Source organism: Anas acuta, chromosome 1 (assembly GCF_963932015.1).
Source record: "Anas acuta chromosome 1, bAnaAcu1.1, whole genome shotgun sequence".
In the NCBI taxonomy this organism is placed as follows: Eukaryota; Metazoa; Chordata; class Aves; order Anseriformes; family Anatidae; genus Anas; species Anas acuta.
In genome coordinates, this window is record NC_088979.1 from 189,055,277 (window position 1) to 189,069,947 (window position 14,671).

Sequence of the window (14,671 nt, forward strand, 5' to 3'; positions counted from 1 at the left end):
TTTAATTTTGAAGCAGAGACGAAAGCTGCTTCCAGCCCTACAAGCTCATTTGAACACCAGGAGCCAGTGCTTTTATTGCCAGACCCCAAATACTGAGCTGCTGCAGTGTGAATTAAGCCCTTCACAACTCCTGAGCGACGCCTCACCTCTCCAAAAAGCTGCTCAGGTGAAAAAAGAATTAGAAGAGAATCTTGATCGTGATGCCTATGGGAACGTCCCCGTCCTGCATCTCTGCAGGGCCAGCCACAGGCAGGGGTGCCACCACGGTGTCCATTGAGTGGAGAAGGAGGAAAGCCAAGAGAGCCATGAAGCCAGCCTTAACACAAACACTTTTAGAAAAAAGACTGCACTCAGGGTGCAAGTTTTCAGACATTATACACTCAGCAACATGGGTTTTAAACATGCTCACGGGGTACAAGAGCAATTTCTATTCAGTTAGCTGAAGTAAGTCATGGTTTTTCAGTTCCGTGACCCAAATCTCGTTATCTTTTTCTCTGCTCTGGACGGGAAAAGTCCTTTTAAAATAGCCACTCAGTTAAGCCTCTGAAGCCAAGTATTTCAAGACCTAAAAAGCTTAATGGCAACTTGAAGGTGAAATCACCTGCTTGCAGTTTGCTGTCTGAAGTGGGAGAAAAATGACAAAAATCCAATGCGTTTTAAAAAGCATGCAGATACTGATCTACTTCAGGACTTCCACAGGAGAGCAAAATGAAAATTCACATGCCAGCCAGCCCGTTCCTATCAAATTTGATCTAGACCAAGCCAAGTTCCAGCCTTGACAAAGGTTTCCTGTGAGAGACAGCGTCAGCACCAGGCCCGGCTGCCCCACGGGCACTGCCATCGTGGTGGCCAAGCCCTCAAGCACTGAACTCTTTCCTTGGTGCTGCCAAGGTGTGTTACAGCTGTTTCTTCACCATTTTCACCACCATTTCACAACAGGCCTGGCCGGGCTGCAGGCCTCGGGGCTGGGCAGGATTCAGGCTGCTGAATCCTCATCTCGGTGCTGCCTGCTAGCACTGAAACCACCCCTCTCTGCACAAATGCAGCCAGCTTCTGTATCACAGCCTAGGTTCAGTGTTAGAAATGTGCCTCAGAAAATAAAAGTCACTGTGCCAGAGAACCTACATGGGAGAGGAGCAAGGAGTGGTCGAGATCCTTACCTAGGAGAAATGTGTGGGAAGGGAAGAGAAATGTACTGTCCCCTTCAAACAGTGCAAGCTATTTGGAAACGCTGAGCTTTAAACATGCAACCTCATGCTGCTCAGTGTGCAACCTGTTGTAAAACACCCCATGCAATGTGAATTTCACAAATGCCTGCTGATTTATTTCTCTCAGAGGTACAGTGAGATTCACTGGGAGCAGTATCAGCAGTTGGTTTACTGTGTCGAAGCTCTTTGCTCATCACCAGGGCACGAGGGCTAAACTGCACTGAAACTGCAGCCTCCATTCTTTAAACAACGAATTTCTACTTACTTTTCTACACTGGCCATCCTGGATTGCTGTTGTATCCAGTTTTAAGAACGCTTAAAGAAAAGCAGGGAAGCACATCTCCCCACTACTGTAGCTGCACTACAAGAAGCTCTGGGAAACCCTCCTGCCATGAGCAGAAGCGGGATCTCCTTGCCAGAACTGCTGAAGTCCTCACACAGATGTTGAAAGCACTTGTGACTTCTGCATCAACTGTGCCTTAGCCAAGCGGGCACACCTCGGTGTTTTTTGCTGTGGTTGCCTCCTAGGACGTTAGAGAGCAGCAGGAAGGCGTGGAGCTCTGCCTGGGGGTGGGCAGGGAGCTACCTCGGGGTTATGTATTAGGATTAGGGGCCTGACCTACATGGGTGATGTTGCTGTGCGTGTCTGCTATGGACTGCGTAATCAGGAAGAACTAGGTGAGGCCTTCTTCAGCCAACTCTAAGAAGTCTCATGTTTACAGGCCCTGCTCCCCATAGTGGACTTCAACCACCCCAATAGTTGCTGGAGGGACAGCGCTAAGGCACCAAGAGGTCTCTGGAGTGTTGACGATAACTTTCTGGCACAGATATGGAAGAGCCAATGAGGGGGGATTGGAACATCTGTCAGACATGAAGGTGTGACTACCCAGCTTTTAGGAAGGAAGGGTCAGGGGGATCTCATCAATGCAGGTTTGTGGAGTGTCCATCCTTGGAGATATTCAAAACCTGACGATATGGTCCTAAGCAATCAGCTCTAGCTGCCCCTGCTTTGAGTAGAGGAGTTGGACTACATGTTCTCCAGAGGTTCCTTCCAACTTCTGCAATCCTGTGAATTTTAAAGAAAGTGAATTTTGGACACAGAAATAGCTGTGTCCTTTTTCTTGTAGTCACAGTTAAAGCTATCTCTACCAGGAATGTATCAAGTAACAAACACACCTGTGAGTGATGTAAGAGGAAGTAACAATGAAAACCACACCAGTATTACACAAAACATCTCCGAAGATTTTAATGGGGACATTTACTGGAAAATTCAGATAAGGAAAACACAGAGCATTAACACGTTAGCAATTAATGACACATTTTGCAAATTAAAAATTCAGGAAAGACGAGGGGAATATTGGGAAAACACAATCAGGACCAAGACCCATAACATGACTAACCTAACACAAGTCAAGAGGTGACATGAAGCATCAACAGTCTTTACTGTCAGCCTGCACATGGCCAGGCACTCTGAACACAGACTTAAATTGGATCGATTTCAGCACCAGTGAAAAAGGATGGCTTTTTTCTGCTCTCAAACAGATCTTTTGTTATGTCAAACAAATATTGAAAATTGTAACAGTCCTGTTTTTTTCTTCCCCCCACAATGCTCCCTGAACTGTGTGTTTAACTTTGCCACATATAAAAGTGTCTTCTTCCCCTTTTATTTCCACACTTTGGAGAAAAGTGATTACTTGTAACTTTTCTCACAAGAAGGACTAAAAGGAATTCTTAGAAAAAAACTAAAACACCAGAAAAGGACAGGAGGTGATGTGTAACCCAAGCTTTCAAATCTGTTGAAGAGATTTATTCATGTTAGAGCTTTCCTACTGCCCAAATTGGATGCAATTTCAAAATTCTACACCCATTTAATAAATCTTGCTCCCGCATAGATGAACTTTAATGAGTTACTTTCTACTACTGTGTGGAAATACAGGAATTTATTTTTGTTGACTTGCTATAATGAAGTTTCATTGAAAGTGTAGGGTGTTTGCGATATACACTCAATCCTGTGCATAATTTGGACAGAGGTATTTGGTTCTTCCTAATAACCACTCCATTTTGACACCTGGCACAATCCAAGATTGAATTATTATCTGATCTATATTAAGTTAGCTATATAATAAAGAAATGCATACGAAATTGCATTTTTCTGAAGCACAACAACATATTCTCTCTTCCAGGACAGAAAACAGCCTCTGCTCTCAGTAGTTAACAGAAAATTAGTCAATCATGTGAAAAAAATAAATATTAAGACTGTTTTAAAGCTCCTAGATCTGTATTTCTGAATAGCAAATGTTTTAAAACATTACTTAGTAAAGTTTAAGAATCTAGAACATTCTTTATAAAACTATATCAGATTAAAAATAAATATCTGTTGCTCAGTCTTCAGGCAAAATACTGGACTTTAACATCATTCATTCCTTTCCCAGAGTTCAACCCATGAGCACGCATTTACATACACACAGACTTTACCTAGAAACCAGATATCTTCAAGAAAAAAAATCTCACATACATAAAAGATAAGTTCATAATTTCAGCCATGATTCTTTTTATATTAAAATTCCTATATTTGCAACTACTATTACCAAACAACTTTAAGATATTCCTTGATATGTATTAACATAAATATCACCACCCAGTTCAGTAACATTGTACCAAAGCTTTTGTTTTAAGCCTCTTCAGTGCTAACAGTCAAGAGCTGGGACTAGATAGTCAACTGACCTTCAGAACATACAGATCAATAAAAATACGTTTATTATTGTTTTTCTCATTCTCAGGCAGCATTTTTTTCAAAGTCCTTCAATAAGCAAACGCAGACACTATGTTGCAGGTTCTACTGTATCAACGTCTTCCTTCTTTGCAGCCTCCTCTCGGTTTTTGCCCTGTTGCAGGGTGAACACCGATGGGCCCAGCCTTAGGATCTTCCCACTGCCAAGGCATTCATCGCCCTTGTAGAACACAGCAAACTAGGAGATGAACACAGGGAAAGTATTTTTCAGCTTCTGCAACTGCAGGCTGTGCAAGGCCTGCTGGACAGTGACGTATGCATTTATATTTGTTCGAACCAAATTTCAAGGAAAAAAAAAAAGAAAAATGTACAGGAATTGCTGACTCACAAGAGTCTAAATGTAAAGATGTTAGTAGGAATTCCCTCATGAACTTCTGCAAGATTATCTGAAAACTCTTCAGTTACTGTGGTGGAATATTTTGTTCCAAAAAGCTTCCTTTCCCAGGGGAGATGACACACATCACCTGCACTCTCACTGGACCATCCCTTGACAACTCTGCCCAGGCTACCATGTCACTTCTCAGAAAAGGAGGGGACCAAGGTAGCCTGCCGTTAAGGACTACTGAGGAATCCACCTGGAGGAAGCCAGCTGGGACTCACATGCAGGAGAGGAGGAGCACAGACCTCCTGGCCTGTCCCTCTCAGGAAAAAGCCCAGTTACAGGCTCCAGGCACTCAGGGGTTTCTCAAACCTACCATCTGCTCGGGCAGGAGTCTTCACAGCTCAGCTCGCTTCTCTTACCTCACCCCTCTCTGTTACAAACAGCCCTCAGACAACTGGCCTCAGGATCTATCCCACAGAGGCCCAGTTTTGAGACATGCAGGAGATGTTTGAAAACCTTTAATTCATAATGGGACGGAGCATACCCTTGTATCAGTGGTGCTGAGAGGCATCACTGCACATTACCCATCCTGGAAAACGAGGTTTGCTGAACACAGACCCTCACTAAACAAATTGGAACGCTAAACCCACATTACACAACCTAATGACTCCTAAAATCTATTTCTTGAGGACAACAAATACCATTTCTGCATATGTAACTGATTATATATACAAAATCTTTTCGTATACTTCTAAAACTTGAAAGCCAGCCTCTCAGAATATGCGGGTAACAACAGGCTACCTTAAGCTGGAAACAAACATCTTGTAAAGTAGTGGATGAATAACCAAAATAAAGCTAACTGCTCTCACATGCAAATAAATCACCTATTTTGCTCCAGCTATTAAAAACACTTCTCTGTTTTACTAGTTACTCTATTTTAAAACCCCAAAATGGAAAGAAAGTCACTTCTAACAACTCACCTGCCCAGGTGTGAGAGCTCTTGTTGGCTTCACCAGTGTCACCCACACACTCCCATCTTGGTTCAGAGTCAGCACACAAGGCACTGGAGCAGAAAATGGCCAAACACCTGCCAGTTAATCCTTATGTTCACATTAAAACAAAACCAACTTTCATCACCAGGCTAAACAGATCTAAGTCAACACACCACCACACAGAATTGTTTGATAAAGCTACTACAGAAACAGAAAGGCAAACCAAACATTTCAGCTGCTTCTGCAAAACTACACTGAACACAATACTAGAATAAAATGAATAAAAAAATAAAAAAGCCACAAGAAAAACAGAACAAGGTTTGATTACCCAGTGCCATCTGGTGCTGAAACCTGAAATGACATTCCATCATTTTATCCCTAACGAGCTCTGCAGGAGGTTCCTCTGCTATCCAGTGCACTCGATTTGTCCGCAACAGGTCTCTGTACAGAGCAGGGTGATTTGTTGATGGTGCCTGCAAATACAACGTTCACTCAGTGGTGATGTTTTTGCCAAAGAGCCTAGGACTGCTGTGAAGTAAAGCATGAAATACAGAAGCAGCATCAAGCCGTAACAAAATAAAGGCAAAATGAGTACAAAACCAAGCATTTATTAGCTTTTACCAGTTTCCAGGTGGAAGCCTTTAATGAAATAATATGCTAAAGCAAGCCTGAATTATTTGTCAGTCCTCTACATCTCAAGAGCTATGTCACATATTTTTTTCTCCAATCCTGTTTCTGCCTTCTTCAGGCTGAGTTCAGATCCCTTGTTGATTTGTATCACTCTTCCTTTCATTCTAGAAGCAAAAAGTGTATTTCTAGTGCTGCAATATAATGAAGAAGCTTTTTCATTTGGCAAAAAAATACACAAGACAGTATATATTTATAATCTAGGCTATGCTACAAATCAAATCTTCAGTATCCCACTTCTGGACAGGGACTGTCCTTAGAACTGAAGAAAAAACGTTTTAACTGCAATCCCTCATACTTTTTTTTTTTTTTTACCCTCCAAAACCTACTGCTGTCATATGAGAAATAAAATTGAAGATACAAGTCAGATATCTTCACTGAGATCAAGAGGATGTGCCTTGTAGAAAAGCAGAATTTAAAACCTTCAAGTCGTTCATCACAATGGGAAAAAGCAGGGAGAAGCACTGTGCGAAAACAAGGGTAAACCTCATATTTTGTACATCGTTACTGAACGAAATCAAAGTCTGTATAAAGGGTGGCCTGCCAAGCCCCAGTCACTCCTTTGTTGCAGAGGTGTTGCACACACACAGCCTTAAATTCTTAGGGCCCTGTCTGCTTCCTCTCACCTCTGTTTTGATTACAATTTTTTCTTCCCCTCAGGCAAGTCTGCAAGTAGCAACACACCTCATTATAATCATGTCTGTATCAAAATAACAACTTTAAGAACAGCAGGAAACATTAACGAAGCTGGTGAGGTGCAGAGCTCCAATCATCTCCTATGATTAGTCATTAAAACGCCAATGATTCACAATATCATATTCTGCCTCAGTTTTGAAAATGATAAAACTGTATTATTGGCTGTTACCTCCTTTACCCAAAAAACAAAATAGCAAAACATAGTGAATCAAGACAATACACATTTTATGTACTGTGTCACAATTATTACAGAAAACTCTTATTTTTGGAGTAAAAAATGAGAGCTCAGTAGGCTGAGTTTTTCCAGTGTTTGCCATTTAACTGGAAAAAGCTTGCTGCCAACATCTAAGGCAATCTTCCACTCACCAGCAGCCAGCCTGGACAAGGTGTTTGAAACCCGCAGATGCTGCGCTAGCTGGCACTTGTTTCCCCCAATAGCAGAGCCAGGAATTCTGCCCAAACTCAGATCACATTCCGTACAGCAGGAGTCATGAAATGCTTGCATGAGGCATTCACAACACCAGTGTTAATTAACTCACCACAAAGATATCTCCAGTGCTGACATCTTTATCTACAACAAACCAAGCATCCTTCACATTTGTTAGCCCAGCCCTCTGGCCTATTGTGTAGAGGAACCAACCTAAAAAACAGGAAAATGGAGTGTTGCTAGCATCTTTTCATCTTTTACTTTCAAAAAATAATTTAAAATGTACTCAAAGCAAAGCTTTTTTTTTTTTTTTAATATATTAAAAGCCAAAGCTTTACCACTAAGCAAAGAATAAAGAACCTACTGTTTTAGAGAAGTGTGCCAATCACAAGTTAAGACAACATCTACCTGAAAGTTTCCATCCATACCTGAAGCACACGATTTCAAACTAATCCATTTCTATTGTGGTACTCTTACAAAAGAGAAACATTTCTCTATTTCAGTTTCAACTTGCGGTTTTGCTATCTTTCAGTCTTAGTATTTCCCCTTACTGGGGGTTTCAAGGTTGTACATGCTGTACAGAGCAAGTTTTCCATGATTATTAGAAAAATCAAACTAGAATAAATCTTTGGAATTTCACAAAAACTTTGTTCTCCTAAATGTAAGCAATATTTCTCTAAAAGCAGTTATCAAGGTGGGTTAGCCAATTACCTTTGTGTGTTCCCAGCACCTTCTTATCCTCAATGGAAACAAAGTTCCCTGGTCGAGGTTCTAAATACTACCAAATAGGAAGAGATTTAAGTCACAAGATGATCTCCAAACAAAATGTGATTCAAGTTCTGTCATTGAGCTCTCTTGGAGTTGGAAAATAGCTGTTCAACAAGCAAGCACCGTTCAAGCAGCTTGCTGCTTCTTCCCTCAAGCTGCCTGAGGGAGAAAAGCAGAAGGGGCAGTCCCTATCAGCACTAATTCTGTGCTTCACTCCCCCCACCTCATTTATGACAGGGAACAGCAGGTTTGAACCATTTGCCCCTCTCGTATCCCAGTCACACGTCAGAGCCTAGCAGCTATGCACAGGTGTAGGGGCGAGCTTCCTCATACAGGCTGCTGGTGTTAGCTTCTGCTAGGCTTGGGACTGCCAAGCGAGATGCTACAAAGTGCCAGCCACCAGCTGGCAGAGATTCTTCTGTAGACAGAACCAGAACAGAACACAGAGATTGCCGTAGGTTTAATGTTACTCACCTCAAGAAGGAATTTCTTGAAGTTTCTTTCACCAATGAAACAAACTCCCATACTCTGAAAAGGAAATGCGGTACTGAATCCATAGAAAAGCAGAGAAAGACACTGGAAATAACTTATATTACTTATGTAATCTCATAAAATGAACAAACCCACAACATCTTCTCCAACATATGTAAACAACTCCTATACAGTATCAGTAGAGCCATGAGCACAGAAGAGAAATAATAAATTTAGAACTTGTTCAGTAAAGGCATATGACCACCTCGTAGATATATTATAAACATAAGTCTCTTTCAGATAACATACAAAACTGACATAAATTATACAGATACATCTATGTCTTGATGTAAAACTTAAATAAACAAACAGGTTTTCCTTTCAGTTACTGCCTACATTCTTCAGATAACCATTTATGTTGAGAAATATGAACATTTAGAGCAGTCAAGACCGTATCAGCATACGATTGCTGCCTGCATCATGTTTGTTAGGATCAAATCATGAAGTGTAAACTCTTAGCCAGGGAAACAGATTTATTTATTTATTTAGACAAAGTGGCTGAAGAACAGTATGACCCAGTCTCTGTGAAGCCATATTCAAAAACACTTCTAGTGCAGAAGCCCTTGAAAGCTATGGGAAATAAACATCAAGGCTTCTCACCTGCTGTAACAGAGAACACTTTCCTTAAGGCTTACAGCTTCCTCTCACACTCATCCCCACCTTAGCTCTTCTCAGACACAATGGCACACAAATTATCTGCCAGCTAAAATACAGAACTAACCGCAAGCTCATAAAAGTACTTTTAAGCAGGCAGACAACTGTAAAACTGCTTCCCAACCTATTCTATTATTGTTTGCTTAAACAGCTGATTTCTCAGAGATTAAGGTTCAGGAAGTTGAGAAAAGTCCATTTCAGAGAGAAATACAAATCAAAAGAGTTTAAGTGTTACCATGCCTCTTTTTTCTTTAGCACATGATGAAGGCCATGTTCCGATGCTATCTTCTTTACGAAGCTTTTTGTTAAATCCCCTAAAGGAAATATGGTTTTCCTCAAAGCATCCTGGGAGACCTGACTTAGAAAGAAGGTCTGGTCTTTAAAGAGGTCAGCTCCTTGAAGGAGTTTTACAGCTGCAAAGCACAGAACACAAAAAACAATTCAGTAACTGCCTTTAATATCTCAACTTCCTTTAGCATTTTGTTCAGCAATCAACACTTTAATTTTTATTATTTTCAAATACATGTGAGAGACAGCATTGTTCAGGATTTTCAAAATCTAATTGAAAATGTTTGAGTATTTCCTCACCCTTCAAAAGATACAGAAACATTCTGATCTTGTATAACACAGAATCTGAAAAAAATCTTGTATTGCCCCATCTATTACACTACTGCAAGTTTCACTGGCAAGAACATCAACAGTATGGAAGATGAAAACAGCTTTCATGTGAAAGGGAGAATGAATATTGAAACATCCTAGAGCATACTGTTCTTAAAATAAATCAATTTTTGCACAGAAATCACACTGTTGTAAATCATTTATCATAAATTTGAACAGCCGTCACAGTTGATTCCAATAGATTATCTAAGGAGAGGAGCTTGACTTCCTTCTTTCATATAAAAAGTGAACAGTAAATGAAGCCTCCTGATAACCCAGATGAAATAAATTTAGTGCAGTTTTTCAGTCATGTTCTGTCCACTTTCTTTAAGAGCTAATACTTCTGGGGAGGTCCAACTCTACTGATGCATTTCTTGGCTCCAGTGAACACTTACTACAGGCCAGTAGCTCAGTCACAACTGTTACAAATTCTCAGTAACACGACAAAAAGTCTGCTTAGAATATTACAAGATATTACAATTGAATCAGGCTGCCACAAGGACAGACCATTGGTCCCACTGGAGCTGTTTCAACTTCCCAGAAATAAAATCCAAAACAACGAAACATATAAAGCCCCTTAAGTCCAGAACAAAGGAATGGAAGTCAAGAAGCTGTAATATGCAAACATCACTGTGGCAGCTTTGCAAGAGAGGTAGTCTGCAGGTTTCTTTCCCTTTGGGTGTACTATGTGCTTCATCAGAGCTTCAGCTGAGTTATTTTCCTGCCTTATGGCCCACAGTAGAGCTGTTTGGGAGATGCCCACATTGCCATCCAAACCACAGTAGTTCCATGCAGAGTCAGACCCAGAACAGCATTAATCAAGCCGGCTCAGGTACTGGTAACAACAGAACCACTGCGGTGCAGGTATCAACTTCTGATTATGTACAGCCACGGGCAGCCTATTAAAGTGAAGAGCAAAACCTGCTGCTGCTGTTAGTACCTTTGCTGAGCTGGGAATTGCAGCCTTAAAAACACCTACACATGCTGCACTTGTACCTTCCAATTTCAGTGTAGGCAGAACCTTAATCTGCCTGGGAAAATCTGGCTTCTACAGGAAAATGGAGAAGGCACTGAATGAAAGATTCTTTTTTCCGCCAGTAAAATAATACAAAGTCCAATTACTGTATAAAAAATGTTATTAATTTTAGTGTTTCAAAGGTCTTAAATCTAGAGATACTACCTAAGCATATCCCCACGATAAGGTTTATCTATGCTATATACTGAATAGCCAAAGAATGCATTCATGAAAATAGAAGAAACACATTGAGTAATTTTTACACAAGTCACTGAAAAACTTGACAAAGATTTCCTGGAATAGTTCTCCAGGGTGTGGAAGGTAGCCCTGTCTCCTTAATCCATGTTACAGCTCCTCCAGAATGCTGATTACTCCTGAAATGCTTATTCTTACCCCTCTGCACCTGGATTAGCAAACATAACACTTGACTGGTCAGTGTAATTCTCAGTGAGGCAAATCTCCTCTTTTTGCCCAATCAGCCTTCTAGAGGCTGGGGTTTAAACAGTAATCAGCACATGTGAAGTCACTCACTTCCCCAATTATGTGACACAAAATATAGTTTAAATTTCTCTTTGATACCTGGGTTGAAATATAAAACTACTTACTATTTCTAACTTCAAACCGGTTTCTGAAAAGCCCTTGTGGTCTTTTAGTATATTTCTGTTTAAAAACTTCCTCATCCTCCAGGGACGTCCTAGCGTAATGCCCAGTAGCAATTGCATCAGCTCCTAGCAAGGAAAAAAATGAAAAACATAAACAAAAAACTCACAAAGGCACATATTTGAAATTCAAAGCATAAAGCAGGGCTATAAACGTCTAGGAAAAAAGCAGAAAACAATGAAAGAAGAAGCCTAAGTCTAATACTAAGAAGTCTTATACTGACAGGCATCACACTCCTGCTATTTAATCAACATGAACTGTTCATCAGCATGCTGGAACTTGTGTTTTTGTACTTTAAGGAACACTCTAAGAATGTAAAATTTAATGCTCAGGTCAATATGCATCCCTGATTTAAACCTATTCCTACATATGTAATAGTAAATTCAATCCCAAATACTTTGCAAATATTGAAATACTGCTACAGAGATGCACAATTTATGCATACAACTGAATTCCTGCTTTTCCCCACCTTTCCAAAAGTTGCTACCATCTTAGCACATCCCCCACATACGCTGTGTACTGACACATTTCAAAAAGCCTTACCAAGGTTATCCATAGCATAGTGAAGAAAGTAGTTGAATTTTATATGCTTGTTACACACAATATCAGGATTAGGTGTCCTTCCCAATTCATATTCTTTTAAGAAGTCACTGTAAAATAAAGAGTCACATGTATGTTAACATTATTAACATCACATACTCTTCAAGACTGGAAGATCTGCTAAACATGAAAACTTGAGACCCAGTCATATGAAGCATTTTATGTAAGAGATAAAATATCCATTAGCTTTTAACCTATAAAAAACAATGCTTGAGGGATTTTCTCCAGACTGAGGGCATGGTCAAAACATCACTCACAATCTTGTACAGTACAGCTGATTTATTAAACTACCATTACTTGGGGGAGACATGGCTATGCACTGTGCACATCCTATTCATCCCTTACAAAATACTTTTAAGAATTAAACAAACCTGATCAATTTTTCAAAGCAGCAGAGCAGTGCAGCATGCACCAGAAGATACTGTGTTTCAGCTGCAAGGACGCTAGCTTAATCTGTAAGAGCATATGATAAGCAGTCATGGGACCTTGCCTTAACTTTCACAGACATGTTTCCTGCTTCCCCCCCCCCTCAAAAAATAAGTACAGTTTCTCATAGCCGAGTTCTAGTTTTCACACTTTCATGCAACTAAACTGCTTAGCGTTGTTTGCTTGAAAACATTTAAGTAACTACTAAGAAAATTAAACTATCATACAGTGATGCACAGAGCAGAAGGCCCAATGTTTGCTTTATTTTGCTTGCCCTTGGTGGTCACTCAAGTCAAGAGGGATGAAGGGCAGAGTGTGGTAAACAATCTTTACCTTTATTTAAAAGAACTACTGAATCTCTCTGATGCAAAGACATAGAACAGACTCTGTACAAACCATGGGAAAGACAAGACCTGAGATACTTCTCTTGATAAAAGGTGTTTTTTACTGAATAATCCTTTAGAGAGAAACTTCAGGGAATAAATCCAAGCTCAGCGATGATGGTAAGGAAAAAAGGCTTCTGGAACAAACCAAAATGCTGTACTAATAAATGATGAGAAGCAAAAAAGGAAAGCTGATCTTCTGTGATCTTTGATTCATCATTTACAGCCATCCTGCACCCCACACGAGTTTTGATACCATTCGTTCATTCTGTCACACTAAGAGGGAAAACAGAGTGAGCTTTCCCAGATCAGGACCATTTTCTTCACTGACTGTAAAAGTTTTGTGCTTAACTTGATGTCACTGCAATGTGGCACAGAAATAGAACAACCAGGTTATTCCTTAGTTTCTTCTAAGACAAGGTAACAACAGCACTACTTAAAGAAGGATGAAGATGAGTTTATGTTGAATAAGTAGAAGAGAAACTTGGTTGTTACACAAATATTTCCATTTTTCACCCTTCCAAGAAAATCTTTCTGCTTTCTCCATGCATAACTTTCTTCCATTACAGCAGAACAAAACCATAGGAAGAGCAAATCTGAATGTCTGCTTTAAAGAACAACTTCAAATGTATCAAAAATTTAAAGAAGGCTAGGTCATGACTGCTCAGTGGTAAACTGGATGCAGTATATACTAATATAATGTACAATACACTGCATAAATTACATAAAACAAACAGGGCAATAGCATCACATAACATATTTTTTCCTCAAGCTACGATAAGGTCGGGCCAGTATGTAGGAAAAAGAAATGAGCTGCAACAATGGAATTACTACACATTTGTAGTAACTGTGGATAAATCTATTAATTTCAAAATTAATGAGTGCATTAAAACCAATGGTTACATTGCAACATTAAATGTGAATGAGAGAGAAAACAATTCTGCGTTTAAGGAGCGTCAGTACTTCCTTTTAGCACCGATAACACTGCAATAAGCTGCCTTTGCCATCCTCACTTTTCACAGGAACACGGCACTATGTTCATCTATTTCCGAAAGACCACCTGTTTCAGCGGGTTTCTACCTGAACACTTCGTTCCAGTACTCCTTCACGTAGGAAACCTGGTGAAAAGGGATGTCGAGCTTCTGGCAGACCCGGTAAGCATCTTCGCAGTCTCTGTCGACGGAGCAAGCTCCCTGCTCATCCAGAGGGTCCCAGTTCTTCATGAAGACGCCCGTCACTTGGTAGCCTACCAAGGGAAGGCAGGGAGTGACTGATAAACTCAAACTCTTATGGGGTGGGCTTTAAAATTGTGTTTTTCAAGGCAACCACGTCCTTCAGAAGATGTGAGAAACCTTGTAATGCATGCAGCCTGTCAGGAGTTTCGCAGTACTGCTACCACATATTATTTTTGCTGAGGGCAGAGCGATGGCTGGCACCCAGATCAGCCGTTTATGAAACCCCTCACGGTGACACCACACCACACCGAGCCGCTCCGGCTCCCCCCGCCCTGCCTCCCGCTCTCCCCCTCAGCCCCGGGGGGACCCGGCCGCCCTCTCCCACCTCGGCGCCTCAGCAGCAGGGCTGCCACGGCGCTGTCCACCCCGCCGGACACTGCGCAGGCGACATGGCGGCCCCCCACCGCCTTCAGCATCGCCACGGCCACAATCGGCCCGGCCCGGCCCCACCGCCCCTTCCTCCCCGCCGCCCGCCCCTTCCGCCGCCATGGCCCCGGGGGCGGGATTGGGGTGAGGGGTGCGGGGCTCGGCGGCTGCTGGCGAGCCCGGCGAGGTTTTTTGGGCACCGGGGGTTGTCTGAGGTGGGTGGAGGAGGTGTTATTAAGGTAATTAAGGTGTG

At 41.3% G+C, this 14,671-nt stretch overlaps 1 protein-coding gene across 1 annotated transcript; it reads right to left on the reverse strand.

Moving 5' to 3' along the window:
• Nucleotides 1-2,429: 2,429 nt before the first annotated feature.
• On the reverse strand, nucleotides 2,430-14,534 carry TRMU (tRNA mitochondrial 2-thiouridylase). The gene is made up of 11 exons (XM_068669717.1): nucleotides 14,378-14,534; nucleotides 13,898-14,063; nucleotides 11,952-12,058; nucleotides 11,354-11,476; nucleotides 9,317-9,489; nucleotides 8,366-8,419; nucleotides 7,835-7,901; nucleotides 7,236-7,336; nucleotides 5,642-5,786; nucleotides 5,302-5,384; nucleotides 2,430-4,177 (listed from the first exon to the last, which is right to left on the reverse strand). The coding sequence occupies exons 1-11, from the start codon at nucleotides 14,466-14,468 to the stop codon at nucleotides 4,031-4,033; spliced, it is 1,257 nt and encodes a 418-aa protein (XP_068525818.1). The 5' UTR covers nucleotides 14,469-14,534; the 3' UTR covers nucleotides 2,430-4,030.
• Between the last annotated feature and the right edge of the window lie 137 nt (nucleotides 14,535-14,671).

What these genes read in the sequence shown, in the direction of transcription:
- TRMU (XM_068669717.1), bottom strand. Translation starts at nt 14,468, where the DNA reads ATGCTGAAGGCGGTGGGGGGCCGCCATGTCGCCTGCGCAGTGTCCGGC. An exon ending in CCTGCTGCTGAGGCGCCGAG is followed by an intron (nt 14,064 to 14,377) that starts GTGGGAGAGGGC and finishes TTCCCTTGGTAG; the next exon opens with GCTACCAAGTGACGGGCGTC. An exon ending in TCAAGAAATTCCTTCTTGAG is followed by an intron (nt 7,902 to 8,365) that starts GTGAGTAACATT and finishes CCTATTTGGTAG; the next exon opens with TATTTAGAACCTCGACCAGG.